The sequence below is a fragment of the Poecilia reticulata genome, chromosome 6, assembly GCF_904066995.2.
Source record: "Poecilia reticulata chromosome 6, P_reticulata-male-v2, whole genome shotgun sequence".
In the NCBI taxonomy this organism is placed as follows: domain Eukaryota; kingdom Metazoa; phylum Chordata; class Actinopteri; order Cyprinodontiformes; family Poeciliidae; genus Poecilia; species Poecilia reticulata.
In genome coordinates this window covers 14671707-14688623 of record NC_088835.1, presented here as the reverse complement: position 1 = coordinate 14688623, position 16917 = coordinate 14671707, and the positions used below count along the sequence as shown (strand labels likewise).

At 39.0% G+C, this 16917-nt stretch overlaps 1 protein-coding gene across 2 annotated transcripts in view; it reads right to left on the bottom strand.

Moving 5' to 3' along the window:
- The window catches only part of necab2 (N-terminal EF-hand calcium binding protein 2), a 102198-nt gene that overhangs the window by 82505 nt on the left and 2776 nt on the right, over positions 1 to 16917 (bottom strand). For both annotated transcript variants that reach the window (XM_008411664.3, XM_008411662.3), the window contains exon 2: positions 14725 to 14749. In XM_008411664.3, coding sequence (XP_008409886.1) covers positions 14725 to 14749 — 25 coding nt within the window. The remainder of the gene's footprint in view (positions 1 to 14724; positions 14750 to 16917) is intronic.

The window sequence follows — 16917 nt, the reverse complement described above, 5'->3', positions numbered from 1 at the left end:
ATTGCTTTATGTTACACCGGCCCTTATAAAACAGAACTCATTTATCAAACAAAGCCTGCATAGCTCTCACTGAAATAAAGAATATTAAACCATAAATCAAAACTGCCGCTCTAAAGCTTTTAGGGTATTGCCATCATGTAAATGTATAGTTTTTTTAAGACCCTCTAAAGGTTTTTCAACCCTTGAACTCCTACAGGTTTTCAAAAAAGAAATAAACACCTCCCTGATTTGCAAAAATGTTCTTAAAAAGTTTAAAAATGGACTTTCTCCAACTCTACACCCCTGTTTGGGTTATTATAGATAAATTCATAAATATGCAAAACGCCTGCATGCTGCCTGAGGTGGATTGGTTCACCTGGCTGAGAGTGTGCTGTCCACACAGGAAGTCATGTTTTTCTCAAGCTGGTTTTACATCAGCTGAACGATGTTAAACATTACAAGCTGTGTAAGAATTTTAGACTCCTCTGTGGAAACACACAAAAAGACAGAAGCTTGGGTTTCTCAACAAAAGGTTTTGCAGGTCAGGTAGAGGAGAGGGGCAGATGGCCAGGATGACTACCAGAGAACATTTTCTTATTCCAATCTAAAGCAGGCTTGGTAACAAAGTAATTATTTCAGGATGATAATGCATCGGTGCTCAGTGCAGACCGCATTCACTCATTTTCTCATGAAAAAAGATCAGCTCAATAACATAGTCAGCAAATATCATATCTATCAGTAGCTAAATGAGAATGCTGCAACTCACTTTAAGAATAATTTTGCTCTATTCATTTTGTTTGTCAATTTAAAGGATTTAAATTGAAAAGTGGGAGTTTGTCAAGTCATGTAGTATGAAGGATTTTGATTCATAACATGTTTTATTTTCCCCCCACAAAGGTGCACTTTCCAAATCCAGACACATCTTAATAAGCCAGAATTTTAGCTTTCAACAATTTTGAACTCCTACAAAATGTACTGAAGCAGTTTTTTTATTTTTTCACAGAATCTCACATACAGTAACTGCCACTGACTACAAACAAAGCCGCAGCAGAAGCAAAAAAAATCATCCATTTATGTTGGGGAAACAACTTCTGTCGGTCATCAGGGTTTTGGAAAAACACTTTTGTGAGTGGTAAAGTAGGAGAGTCTGTTTATTGGCAACAGATGCTGTACTAGATGCCATCTGCGGGGTGGACATCAAATGTAACTCGACAGGAAAAATCAGTGAGGTGTGTCAGAAATACAGAAGCAGCTGAGATACGGGAACAGAGGTGAGACTGCACGTGTGCAGGGGAACAATGAGGGAAAATACTATTCAAATATGAGGCAATTGGCTCTGTTGGATGCAGAGGAGATTCTTTTCTGTCACTCAGAAGATCTACTGTTCTGACAAGAAACACTTCATCAGGCACTCAGTTTTGTTCTGACATACAATGCCTTGCAAAACAAACAAACAAACAAACAAAAAAGGAACCCCCATGAACATTTTCAGCTTTGTTCAAATGACACCAAGAAACCAACAAAGAGTAATGCATATTTGTGAAGCGAAGAAAAAATAATGGACTGTTTCCAATTCGCTTTTAAGAAAAAAATCTGTATTGCATCTGTATTCAATCCCATCTACACAGATACCTCCAAATAAAATCCAGTGGAACCCAGTGAATTAAGAAAAATAGTTAATACACTCCACCTGTGTAAGACACAATCTCACCATTAGCACCTCAGAGATTTCATTAGAGAACAAACTTCAGCGGCAAATCAGAGGTAAAGTTGTAGAGAAGTTAAAAGCAGGGTTAGTTTATAAAACAATGCCTCAAGCTTTGAACATCTAATAAAGCATCCATTATCTGAAAATAGAAACAGGATGACAACAGCTAACCTACTTTGGTCATTTACCTGAACTAACCGGCCAGGCAAGGAGAGAAATATTCAGAGAAGCAGAATATGGTAAAAGGTCCAGAGCTCAAGTTGTAAAGTGCATCAATGCAGCCACTATTAGTCACATGAAGAATTTGAAACAAATCAGTCAGGGGACAAAGCAATGTGGCAGTGAGCAATGTGCGTCTGTTGATTAAACGTCCGTTTATATGCATATAAAATAACACGCACATCTCGTTTGTTTTGTCTGAATGTTTACTTAATTTGATCATTTCCAATGTTTGTCTGTCTCCGTTGCTTTCTCTGCCTGTTTCTGTTTTTAACTCCTGCAAAGCACTTTGTGTTTCACTTGCCTGAAGAAAAAAAAAAAAAACGTTCACCCCATTTCCCAGTGGACGAGAAAAACCATCAGCATCAATGCAGTCCATAACATAGACTCTGAGTTGAACACACCACTGACTAAGCTACTATGGCACAAAAGGTGATATCTGTTAGACTAGAACAAACCAACACTGAGCTCAGCTGGTAGGCGACACCTGAGTGCAAAGTAGAAACTGAGGGAAACAGCTGCACAGGAATGCTTCTGGGAGGGGGCGAGGGGGGACTTTAGGGGGGTTAACTTTGGTGTCATGGCAACAGCAGGTCATAAAGCCTCATGGGAGGAGAACAGAGGTATGCTGTAACCAGGGGCAACTGAGATGTTACTGAGGTTGGTGTATTCCTGTTGAGAGAACCAGGCTTGAGGCCTTATTACAGAACATGTCTGGATTCCCCCCTTGACCACTCCGTTGGTAAAATGCAACTAGAAAAACGGACAAAACTTCTGGTTATGAAATGCATGTCTACATGCAGGTGAATAACATGCTTTACCTGAGCAACAAATTCAGAGGTCCAACAATTGAAAGGAAAGCGATCAATAAACAGGGATTAAATAACTAAGAGACCTTTAAATCAAGTTATTATGCAGATGACACATTAATTCAGACACACCCAGCAAGGCCACTGTGTTAATTATACGGCACATAAATGTCATGCCTTAAGTGCCCCTGTTGCTTTAAAGCTCACAGCAGAAGACCCCCACTCTTCCAACGAATCACACAGAGAGCGTGAACAGACAAACCAGAGTGCATAGCACAGATTCAGAGTGGCGGCTCCCAGCCACCACCGCTGCTCATTAAACCCAGAAGCAGGTTGAGCTTTAGCAGCTACCGACTGGTTCCTCCCAATAAAATGTAGAGCCCATGGAGGAACAAATACATCAGGTTTTGTTCAAAATGAGTCAACTCCACCTTTCGTCCCGCAGAGCTGCGTTCGCACAAGTGAAAGTCTGCTACCTTCTAAATGTTTCCAAACCAACATGCTCCCAAGGAGAACCACCACCAGTTATTAAATCATGAATTAACAGATTAACAAATTTCGGAAAGCTGATTCATATTTCACTGTACGCAACCAGGATTACTGCCGGATCTGTAGAATCATGGAAATTCTTAAATATAACCTATTTGACAGCATGAAATAGGCTAGAAGATATGAAAAAGCAGCAAAAAAATCTGAAATAATTTGAGAACAAATCAAACAATCATTCCTTCAAGAGTCTGGAAAGCGTCACAAAGACATTTATAAATGAAGAAACAAACTGGTTGCCCTTCTGGTTGATTGAGTGTCGTCCTACCATTTGGATGCTAACTAAACCGTAAACTATCACGGTCTATTTTCCATCCTAAACTAACACTGTCATTGTGTCGTGTCATGATTCAGCCCCACCAGTGGACAAAAAAAAACTTTTATAAGTCCAGCTACAGATAAAGATAGAAAAACAACAACAATATATTCATGACTAGGAATCTGTTCGATTCCCCATCTTTTTGTTTAATAAATACAAAAACTTCATAATACTTTTCACTCAGTGCTTCCCTTATCAACTAACCCTCGGGTACACATAAACACCCACATAATAAACGGCAGCCTGCAGAATAACTCGGCGTAATCTATTCGGGGCGCAACGCCGCCCTGATCTCATCACTGCTTGTTTGTTCAGTTTCTCAAGGGGGTTTCAAGAGAGCATGTGCGTGTGAGGGGGCGAGCTGGTTGAAAAGGTCACATCAGCGAATCGATGATTGCCTCTCATATTTCCAGCAATAAAGCAGAGAATCTGATTGGACTGATTAAAGTGCTTTGTTCATGATTGCTTGTTTATACTCAATTTCTTTGGGCTTTTAGTTCTTTTTCTGCTTTTTTTTTCTTGCCCAAAATTTGTTCGGCAGCAGTCTCTAGTTCAAGTACTTGAAAAATATTTTATAAAAATGAGGAAAAGTTTAAAAGAAAGTGATAAAAGGCAGTTTTTACAGACAAAAAGAAGTAGATTTTCAGATTCTGATAGTTTAAGTTTGCTTAAAATTAAAGGGTTACTGTAGACGAGCTGTTCTCTTATTTTTCTGTCACAGAGAGGAGAAAAGCTTAAACAGACTTTTAGAAGGAAGGTATAGATAGCTGAGAGAAGATGAGAGAACCGACAAGTCCAAATAGACTGCATTCCCACAGGCAGCTCTGATATATTTCTTCACAAATATCAATACCAACCTCACAAGTAAAAAGTTGGCACATTTCAACTTCTTGTGTAGCAGGGCTAACCAGCGTCCTTCCTAGTATTTTTTAGCAGCTACCTGCAAACCCAAAGAAACGGTTTAAACTCTCTCTATGCCGGGACTCAAAAGTAAGCACACAACTGGAACATTTTACCCACATTAAATATACAGCTGCTAAAACTACAGAGTCCCAAGGGCAGCCATGATGGAATATATGAGCGCTATCGTGTTGCCATGGCGATCCCCGCCTTTTCCAGAACCTGAGCAGTCGTTCTACCCAGCAGACATGTCTACAAATTGAGCTTCAATCCATAAACTCAAAATGCATTTAAAGAAAATGTATGAAATATGTCTCTCTCAGAAAACATGTTTATTCATCTGCAACATTTTGCAGAAGATCTGGAAGGATGATGAAAACATTTACTTCCAGGACTGAAGAATAAAACAGACGTTATAAATAATTTGAGGAACAAATTTCAGTCTGGGGTGTGTAAACATTGTGCCCTGAGGCATAAATTTAATAAATGCTGTTAATTATATACTGAACCCACAAAAATTATGACACCTTTAGTGTTTTTAATGACACTGCGGCATAGAGATTTGCAGTGGTTTTTATCTAATCCAAAAGAAATTGAAATTGTAAATAGAGGCTGAAAATATACTGTATAAGTAGAGTTTTATTTAATCCATCCATTCGTCCATTTTCTTTACACCCTTGTCCCTTGGTGGGGTCGGGAGGGTTGCTGGTGCCCATCTCCAGCTAATGTTCTGGGCGAGAGGCGGGGTCACCCTGGACAGGTCGCCAGTCTGTCGCAGGGCAACACAGAGACAGACAGGACAAACAACCATGCACACACACACTCAGGGACAATTTGAAGAGGCCAATTAATCTGACAGTCATGTTTTTGGACTGTGGGAGGAAACTGAAGTACCCGGAGAAAACCCATGCATGCACAGGGAGAACATGCAAAGTCCATGCAGAAAGACCGGGGCCGGGAATCGAACCCAGGGCCTTTGTGCTGCAAGGCAACAGATCTACCAACTGCGCCACTGTGTAGCCCAGTTTTATTTAATTTGTGTTTAATTTGAAGCTTGACAGTTGGTGCGGTACAAAAGTTTTATATGACAAATTTGAACTTTTGGACAGCCCCTGGCCACGTCACAATGAGACAAACCGATGAAAAATATAACAAAACTTTAAAAGATTTTAAATTATATGTAGGTAGCATTAGCTTTTTCTAAATATTGAGCCACAGACCTTTTTTCAGTGAAAACAAAGAACTGATTTTGACCTAATCCACTGAATATGGATTGGAGGTGAAAAATATTCACCTCCAGGTTCCAGGTGAATATTTTTTAAAAACCTAATTTCAGCAATTCAATTTTAAAAATGAAGCTAATTCTCTGGAAACAGTGATGTGTCTCACAGATTTGTCTTAATCAATGTTACAGCTTACAGTTGATGAAAATTAAGAAAATGTCAATATTATGAAAAATCTACATTGAATGCAGAAAGTCTTTTAAAATATGCTCATGCATTGTACAATATGTGCACTTAATACTTGGTCGGGGTTTGTTTTGCATGAATTACTTTATCAGTGCTGGGTGACATGGAGGCAATCAGTTTGTGGTTCTGCTGAGGTGTTCAGTAAGTTTTGGAAAGGATTTAATAGCATTTTGCAGCTTGTCTCCATTGTTGGCTCCATTTCATTTTCCTCTTGACAATAATCCATAGATTCTCACTGGGGCTTAGGTCAGACCGGTCTGCTGGCCAAATTGGTCATTAAACCAGCTATTGGTACTTTTGGCAGAGTGAGAGGCACCAAGTCCTGGGGGAAATGAATTAAGCATCTCCATAAAGTTTGTCAGCAGTGAAGCACCATCAGCAGACATCATGGGTCTGCTCTGACAGCAGAACCTTCTCACTGAAATAACATTGATTGTGCCTCTCTGCTTTCTTCCTCCAGAGTCTGGTTTTCAAATGAAAACAAATTGAGCAACAGGAGAGTACATTTTCATCTTAATCCAGGTAAGACACTTTAGTTGTCTCTGGTTCAGGAGAAGCTTTATACCAGGGATGCAATAGTTGTAGTTCATGTCCCAGATTCATCCTGTGTGGTACCTCATAAAGCGCAGCCTCAAGGTTCAGGTCTTTGGACTCTTCCCTAAAGGAATGGGTTTTCCCAGCTGTAGTTACCCCCCATTTCTTGTGCTCCTTCATTAACTAAACCTTTTCCTTCCATTAATTTGTTTGGATGTCGCACAGACAGCTTCTTCTGTGACAGCCTTTTGTGGTTTATTCTGTAAGTTTTATCTGTAGTTTTCTTCATGATTGGATAGATCATAACAAAACATTTTTGTAACACTTCTGTGGTATTCCCATCTTCTAGAAATCATCAAACTCAGTACAAATAAGGATTCTAAATATTATTGTGTGAAATAAATCTATATCATATCAGGGTATCTTATATCCAACTGAACTGACCAAAACCTTTTTTTTTAATGGTAGGTCTGATCCCAGCACAGTGAAGGGCACAAAACACCAGGTGAGGAAAAACGTCTTCAAAGAGCGTCTTAACGTTCGGCCTTTGATCCAAATCCAGAAGACCGGAACAGCAATCCTCCTCCATTTGCCTGCTGTCACGGTCTCTTACACAACCTGTTCAGAAACATTTTTCCACCCTTTTTCATCACATCTGCCCTGCACCACAATTAAAACTTTTTTTTAGATCAAATAAAGATAAGATGTTGACCTTATAAAAAGGTCAACATCTTAATCATAATTTATATTTAAGTTAGGTCAGCCTGACTTTTCTCCACATAATGTTCACATATTCACGAGTGGAGTGCCTACAAGGTCAATGACCACCTCCATATTTTATACCTATGCTCATCTTCTTTTTGATGTTTCAATGACAATTATCACAACGGCCTCAACCTGACAAGCCGTTTCTTTAAATAATAAAAAGTAGCAGAGCTAACATTGTGGAAGTATCTTTGTTTTATCAGCACAAGCAGAAAATTATGGAATAGGCGACACCAGAAATACCAGACAATATTGAATGCAATTAACTCTCTTAATACCGCAGTAGTGCCAGTGCTATGGTACTTGTTTTTAGTTCTCTTCAGAGCAAATTTTTCAGGCTTTCCTCCTTGTGACTCTGACGGAGCTTTTTTCCGTTCAGCTCATCTGTCTCCCTTCCTCTCTGGGACTTGTTAGCGGCATTGTACTGTGATTAAAGACTGCGGGTAATTAGATACACATGACACCGATCTGACTGAAGACCAACAGAACTGCCAGCAGACAAAGCTAATGTTCCAGTAGGTGAATAGTCACAGTAACATCCTTCAAAATGAAAATGAACTCTCAGCACGTTATGCAGATATCTCATTTTGACAATCGCTCCAGTCATTTCAACTGACCGTTTCATGGTAATTAAGAGAATTGACTCTTTAGCATGAAAACACATAATGCTTTTATATTTCCAGACTATAAATGACTCTGGAATATCAGTGAAAAAATGTCATGAAGAAGAAAAAAAAAAAGACAGTCACGTTTATTTTGAAATTATCAAATGCGACAGAGATGGTTGCAATGCGCGAAACGATCACACAAAGCGGCTGCGAAGTAATTCATATTCATCTCCTTGACAACTACCTGGGCGTGGAGACGTCACCGTGTCCCTCACAAGCCTCTCCTGGCACCAAGTTGTTTAAGAACCCATATGTGGAAACGTTCCTCCAACTCTGGACATCTTGCTTTTAGTCAATTATTAGCTTTCCTTGTAGCTGCAGACAGCAATCTTTACTCCTTTGCTCATGTCTGTCAATATTAACATTTAACACAACAGTAAAAAAAAAATGTCATAAGACGGAAAAAGAAATAAAACATGTACAAGTTGCACCAGACTATAAGCCACAGGACTAGAAAAACTATGAAAAAAGCGTGACAACTTTGCCGTGGCAAACGGGAAGAATAAAAATGATAAATCCAAACTGAAAGTCTGCCTTAAAATGAAAGGTGTACAGCAGTCAGGGATTTGCTTATCCTTGTGTCCCAATCAAACTACTCCCAAACAGCCTGAACTCAAAACTCAGTCAGCACTTTTCTAGAGCCATTAGTCCAAAATGCCAGGTTTATGAGAAGCAGATGAAGTGCCAAACCGAGGGACCAGCTGGCTGATACCATGTGCATCTGTTAGGGAAGCTCACACACAGCCTTACAAGCTTGTTAATTACTTCCTGGTAGTTACAATCGTGGTTCATTTTAAAAATTATTGTTTTTGCATTTTAGAAAAAAAAACATTTTTGACAACAATCTAAACAAGAAATATGATTAGTGACAATGTATGTCTACCAAATTTCTACTGGGAAATGTCTAGAGCTCCCAGCCTCGTTATACTGTCGTTCTGTTGAGTCAACCAAACACTTGAAGGCCATCAGCAATCTGCTCCACCTTCACCTTTACAGCACCGGTCACCCTGATGCCTTTCCTCACTGTTCACTCAAACTTTTGCTTCCCTCCACTTGGTGTATTTACACTCTTGCTCTTCAAATACTGCAGAGACTGTTGCATCACTGCAGCTTCTGTTGCTTGAGTCTCTTCACCTCTGCGACTATTTTCGTCTGTTTGAAGGTTATCGTTGTGCCTACAGTCACACCCACATTCTGTTGGGTGCTGCAGTCATTTCAGCTACTTTATAAGTCTTCAGCTTAGAAAATCTTTTATAAAATAACAGTTTTTAATAGCTTTGCTCTAAACCACAGAAGAATTAAAACGTCCAACATTGCTAAGAAGGTAACTGATGATTGTATGTTACGTTTACTGTCATTCAAACTAATCAAATATATCAACTTTAAGCCTTTTCTGAAAAAGAGGGAGACTTGTTGCAGTAAACATGGCCTGTTTCTTAGTAAAGAAATTAAGTTTGATTATTTCCTTGTTGTGTTCACCTCATCATCACCCACACAAATGCAAATGTTTCAAAAGTCCATTTCACAAACAAGACCAACAAATAAAAGCCAAGGTATCAGCTCAAGAGGTGATTTCTACTGAAGGAAGCTTTTATACAAAAGGACAAAGAAAAATCTAGAGTTGAAAATCTGTGTAAACTCTGAGCACCTCCTGCTACCCCCAGCTATGACTTGCCAAGCTGACATCCCGTTTCAATATGGCCGCTCCTCACATTAACAATACAAAGATGTGGTGGAATATGTGTCTGAATTCATTGTTACATGTAGCTCCTACAAACTGTACAAATTAAAACTGGAGTTTACCTACAAAACTAAAGCTTGAAATTATGTCCATAAGCGGTACTGAGAACAATGTCTATGGGCGATGTCATGTTGAAATCGTCTACGTTAACTGGAATGCTACGTTGGGTGCGACATCAAAACCAACTCAGAGTTCTGATTTCCGAGGTAACTGGAACGCAGCATAACTCAGCACATCACACAAAACCCACAGAATGAGTACCGATGACTAACTGCAGCAGAAAGTTGATATCGACTTTCAAATTAGGTCAGCAGAAAACTGAGATTTATGACTGTTCAGGACATAGTTGTCTTCAAAATCTGCCAAAAAAAACCCCCAAAAAACTGCAGTTTGAGCACAGACACTGTCCCATATCTAGAGCAATAGAGGCTAGTATGGTTAAAGGGGATTTTGTTGATCCAAAAAAAATGACTCGTATAATTAAAGAAAGAGATGTTCCACTGAGAATCTCCCTTAACAATTCAATAAGGGTGTTTTCATGCGTGATAGACTGGTAGACTCGGTTCAATTTGGGACCAAAATTACTACATTTGATGAATTTTCAGCTGGTGCAGTTCTCTTTCACACTGCACTGTGTCAAATAGTTTGCTTCCAGCTTTTGGTTTCCGGTCCACTTGTATCCGTACATGCATTTGAACCGCGCCAGAGTTCACTCCAACCAAACAGAGACCTAGGTTTTTAGGTGGACCAGAGTTCGCTTGTGCATTCACACCTCCCTACACAAAAAAACGGACTTTCTAGACAAACAAACTAGAGTTAGATTAAAGTGGACTAAACAGGGCTGGTGTGAATGCAGCTTTAGACTGTTTCAACAAGATAAAATGAACCAGACCATGAAGAAATTCAAAGCACAAATCATCCAGAAACGAAAGCCAAAGGAGAATGGTCAGTTTCATTCATGTAACTGTGAGGCTTTGCTGAGCAAGAGCAGCTGCATGTTTGCTTTATGGTGTCATGCTGTAATTCTGTGTCGACAAGCAGGGACAAACAGGCCTCCCTCAACTCAACTGGCCTCCTGTCTTTATGTCACACACTGAGGTGATAATTAGCAGATGGCTGAAATACACAAATGAGAGGAAAGCAGCTCAAAAAATATTAAATGTGCATAAATAATGATATCAGGTTTGCCGCTGAACTGGACCAGGTAGGGATGATTCACCTGCACAGGTGTTTTCATTGATTGTCTTGTCAGACTGCTTTCAGCTGACACAGACAACAGGAAGTTGCTTTTATTATTATCATACAGTTAGGAGAAATCATTTGGGAGCACATTTTTTACGCTCTTAATGGACATTTTGGCTTTTTACAGCAGTTGAACTTCCAGAAGAGGAAATGAACTACACAGGAGCAATAAAAATGATACGGCATTAAATTGGGCTAAAGTTTTCCATCAACAGCTTTTAGACAGATTAAATGTCTAAATGCTGAACTTGAGTAAACATAAAGACAGAAATGTTGATAAAAATAAAGTTTTAGGAAATATTTTTCCCAAAGATGAAGCAGACACCACAACACATCTGACATTTAATCTTTCATTTCTTGCAATTAAATATTTTTATCATGCCCCTTTTTTAACATTTTGATAAGTATTTTGATGTGCTCATTTGCAATTTAATTTCCAGATTTTCAGAAGAAGTTAACTGAATTGACATTTGGAGAGACACTGAACAAACACCAAAACCTCAAGGATGAACTTTATCCATCTTTCATTTTCCCCATAGTTCAACCCCTTAATATCAAAGTCTTGATGGATAAACAGATCTTTGTGTGTCCTTGAAACATTCAGACATCTAATCAGTCACAATGACCTGTGTATCCCAAGACTCACTGCAAATGAAATGATAAAAGGATTTTAAAAAAAACAATCTCGTAAAGAAATAAAAACACTGTTACATACTGCAATAAACTAAAATAGGTTAGTACTCTAACTTAAAAAAAACATAAACTCAGATAAAATGTCATTCTATAGTCGCAAACTTTTAATTAAGTCATTTAAAAAAAGTAGAATGTATAACCTAATGTGAAGATGCTGTCAGTGATTACAGAAAACGTGTTGTTGTTGCAGCTGCTGCCACTTGCTCGTACTGTGAACTACAATGCTGTAAAATGATGCAACTATTTCAAAGACTGACTGGTTACATAAAAACTCCACCAGCTGCATAAAAATGTGTGCCAGACGTACACTGTATTACAAGTCTGTGCATAAGTCTACAACCGAGCAACGTTGAGCATTTATACCACGACATATTTGCTGGTTGTATTTCTGATCGACATGAACACACACACACACACACGCACACCCCTACACACCCCCACACACACACGCACGCAAACACACTCTCCTCGGTTTGCAGTTTCAGCAGCCTAGAGTTACGCAGAGTGAATGTGAAGCCAGACTTTGACCAAGTGCACCTGAATTCTCACCCCGACATACAATACTGGCTCTTACTCCCTCGCTCATCTTTATTTCCGTTCTGCTCCTCTTCTCTTACTAACCTCGCCATCTTACCCCTACAACTCTCTCTTTTTTTAACAAACTCTCCTCTCCCTGTTAGCATCTCCCTTCCCTCACACTCTCTCATTAAAACAGTTCCCCGGTCCTCACCCAGGAGAAGAGCACAAGGGTAAAAATAGCTCTTCCTCGGCTCATGTTCACTGATTTTTTTTCCCCCCTCCAGCCTGCATACTATGCATCAAATAACAGCTTTTCCCTGTAATAACCATCATCGCATCTTGCCAAGGCTCTTTTGCTATCTGATGCTACAGCAATCCCTCGCAAACACACACTTGCATCTGCCTTTTTAAAGACATTTTTTTTTTTTTCCACCTGGAACTGAGTTGCTGAAACACCCCGAGAGGCTGCTATCAAAAAGTCTCAACCTGACAGCTTGTTTGTGAGAGCTCCTTATGCAAGAGGCCGGCTCTCAGAAAATGTGATCAGCGGGATTGAAAATGCGTCTTGACTAACGTTCTGTATCAGAGAAGTTGGTAATTATGTGCAGGCATTTAAAATGTTGTCAGTTGGAGATGCAGAAGCACAATCACATCAAACCCCCCAGCGAGATGGGAGCGTCATCCACAGCAAGGATGACAAAACGGGGGGAATAATTTCTGTTTGCCGAACTTCCAGCAGCGTGCTTCCACCGAGACAGATGACTATGACCAATTATACCCTCCTGGTTGGACACAGATATGTTATTTAGAGATAAATCTTGGGGATCTGTGCAGCAAAAAGGAAAGAATTCCATCCACACTTGCAAAAACAAACACGTATTTAAAGAATAAATGACCATCTGGCTGCAATAAAACGCTTTTTCTGGGGTTTAGTGAATAGAGGAACACTAAAGAAGAGGTTGAAAAAAGGGATAAAAACAGGATGGGCAGGAAAAGAAGAGACACTATCACATGCCAAATGATATAAACAAGCTGCTTGCTGGCAAAACTGTACAAAAAAACACCCTCTGAAAGCCCTCCACTGTCCCAGGATGCAAAGATAAATGATAGGACGATGCTGCAGCAGCTCCCCCAGCAGACAGTTTTCACCAACCAAAAAAATCACATGACAGAACTGAAGCAGAACCCATTTCCCTCTCTCTTTGCTTTGTCAAACAAAAAAGCCAGGCATTCTGTCAGTTTTTATAAGTTATTCTTGATTGACAATCTCAGAAGGTCAAGAAGGTTTTTCTTTTAAGCTTAGATGCTTTTTCATCAGTTTGCATCCAGTTTCTCAAACAGTGTGTGCAATAAACTATGGAGAAAATAGTGTAAAATTGTAAAAACCGGACTTAAAGAGAATAGAAAATAATCCAGCATTAATCTGAGATGCATCAACCTTTACTTGATAAGTCCATTTTTAGTTAAACTACAGTAGGTAACTTATTAAAACAATGTTTTTGATATACTTGTTAAAACTGTCACTAAGTCCTGACAGTATAATTTGAAACAATCTGTGAAAATTGTGATCTTCTCTGTGGACTGTCAATCAAGCTTATGTAAGCGCATCCACACCCTAACCGTTGCTCTCCGCTGCAGTTCAGTTACTCCCGCTGCTGTGAATGCGCATGCTAGTAACTATGACCAATAATGAAAGCAAGTGAACAGATTTCCTTGTCAGATGCCAGCGCAAGTACACATGGATTTAATTCTGAAACCTAAGTCAAGTTTTCTCAGGTCGCAGTTTGTTGTAGTCGGTCAATGTAGATGAAGTGGGAGAGCAATGGACAGAATAACATTTGAAATTTGAGAGCTATAGTATATTATATGACACCAATCATCCTTTTTTTTTATAGGCAATCTTGTGCGATCACAAACTTTCCACACACACTTCTCTGAGCACCGCTGGAGTTTGAAGCGAAACGGAGACACTTAGTTTAAATCTGGTGCTAGGTCGTTTCTCTGGAAATCTTGAGTTTGTCACACTCTGCGTGAGGAGTTTGAGCAGCGCATACACAAATCTGTCTGATTGACATCGCTAAGAGCCTCTTCCTGACTTTGAGTGTTTCTGACTGGGAGCGGTGTATTCCTGCAGATGGCTGTAGGACCACAGGGAGGAGCCAGAGGAGCTTGATTTTTTTTCAGAGATCATCAGTCTCATGTTATACTGTCAGGAAAAAAGTTGCAGATTTAATACAGTTTTATAAATTTACCTATAGCGGTTTTAATTGCTCTTTCGGAAACAAGTGAAAGGTTCATAGAGAAACGTCTAAAGAGTACCATAAAGCTGCATTAAGTCAGCCTTGATGATAAGGCGGCCATTGGTCTTTTAATCATACAAACCACTTAATATTTTAACATTTTAGAAATGTTTGCATTTATAAAATATAATTTGAGTTTTCATACTATTTTGTTGCTTGGGAACATTTCTAAAATATGTGAAACACAAAATTCAAACACATTTACAATTGCATTTCTTAACTTTAAATAGAAAACCACCAGAATCCAACATTGGTAAGTCTGTTTTGTTTTATAGCTGATGAAAATAAATTACTAGTTTACAATTTTACTCACCATCTTTGTCAGCTCTTCTGAATATCTGTGGACAGAAGAGAGGAAAGTTAGTCAGAAAAAAAACTGTGGTGAATACTGTGCTAAATACAAATGCATCAATTTTAAAACACTTTTTGCAGTAAATACTCATAGATTGCTACCAAAACAGTCCTAAACAATTGAGACATCAACTCCAATAGACCCCTGAAGTTGTGTTGAGCTACCTGACACTAATATGTCAGGAGAAAGAAGTTCTCTAGGATATGAGATGCTTGACTGGATTGGCATCTAGGGAATTTGGAGGCCACATCAAACCCTCAACTTACAATTCCTCAAACCATTCCTGAATGGCTTTGGTTTTGTGATAGGTTGCTTTATACCCTGCCCGTTACCTTCCTATGCAATTCCTCTCGATTCACCATTCGCTTCACTGCACAGTCTGGGTTTTCTCCCACTGACTTGGATTCCCTCTGGTAGATTTTCTACCGAGCCAATCAGCGAACAGAAAGACAAGTTGTGAACAATGACGATAACTTTCTGCACCGTTTTAGAATTGTAGTCTGTAGTTTTATCAACGGCAATGGAGAAAATGAACGAAGCCGTTCAGTCTGTGTTGGCCAAATATTGAATTAACATTAACATCTGCCTCTTTCGGATTGGCACTTATCTGTTCACAGTGGAAGATGGTTGTTTATAGCACAGGAACATATAGAACATTTTCAAAGAGCTTCTTAGTGCCGAACTGGTGCGTTCCATACGTCACGAGATTAAGTAAAATTTTAAACTTCAGCAGAGTCTAAACCTCCAGGAAGCAATCGTTTCTCAGTAGCCAAGGCTTCAGACTCTCTGTATGAAGCATAGAACAAGGGACTGGTTTTTACCAAGACTAGGTTATTCTGCTGAAAGAGGCCACAGAGTGCAAGATATTCATTAAATTAACTCTGCATCCAGATAGATGGCAGTACTGATGGTTTCCCCAACATAACATCCCCCATAGCACCACACTGCCTCTGCCTGATTGTGTACTAGTAATGTAACCTTATACCATTTGTTCCCCATATAAAATGTTAATCAAGAAACAAAAATTCCAAGTTATATTCAATTCAAATTCCTGATGGTAGCTTTACAGCATGCAGGAGCTTTCCTGTGGTAAAGAATAACAATGTATATTCTAAGACAATTATTAATTGTACTGTGCAATTATTAACTGTTTTCTTCTAAAAACAAGTTTCCTTGAGCAGAAAGAGCCACAAAACTGAACTTAAATAGTGTATGAATAGGTAGCTAACTAATTAGTGTTCATGAAAACAAAATATGTATGTTAGAGCTGTTTAGAAAGAGAAATACTTCATACACCAATCGGTAAACACAGGCAACTGTTACCTTGAAAGCCACCCAAGAGGAAATCCTTTTTATTGCAACGTTAACAGAAAACTTGAATTATACCAAGTGGAAATAAAGCCAATAAGAAAACATGTAGCAGGTCATCAATCAACCAATAAGAGTTTATTTTTTTAATTTGACTCCATCAGAAGGCCTGAACGGAGGCAGCTGTTTATTAGCATATGAGAAACTCTTAGACTTGAAGTTCATGAGCATAAAACACTCACCAGACAAATTCACTGATCTACAGCTGACTGATTATGTACTGTGTGCGGGTGGTGCACCACATTAAGCTAATTTATAGCTTCAGCCAAGGATTCCTCCCACTGTGGATCTGAAAATGTCAGAACGGCTACTTTCATCAGTGTTTTCTGAGAGCCATATGAAGTGTACCTGCTGAGGAGTGCAGCAGAATAATGAACAGGGGGACAGACGGAAAGACAAAGTGAGCGGAAGCAAAGGGCCATCCAAGAAAAAGAGCAGTCAAAAATAAAATCCAGGCATCGCAACAAACCAGATCATCATTAACTGTTCCTTTAAAATAAATAAAAGGTTTTATACACATTTTGCATGTCAAAATTAAATTTTTCAAACTCAATTTTCCAGAATCATCAGTAAATTTTAGGCCATTTTAAAAGTTCACTATGAATATATGGTTTATCTTTTACAGTGCTAAAGCTTTAAATAGGAAATCTGCACAAAGTAGGGATGAAGGAAGAGAAGATGGAAGGAAGGAAGACAGGAGGAAATAAAAGAAGAAAGTATTTACCTACATTGTTACTTTTCAAACTTCATTTTCTTTTTCATTCTTTATCTAGACCTGGAAAGTCT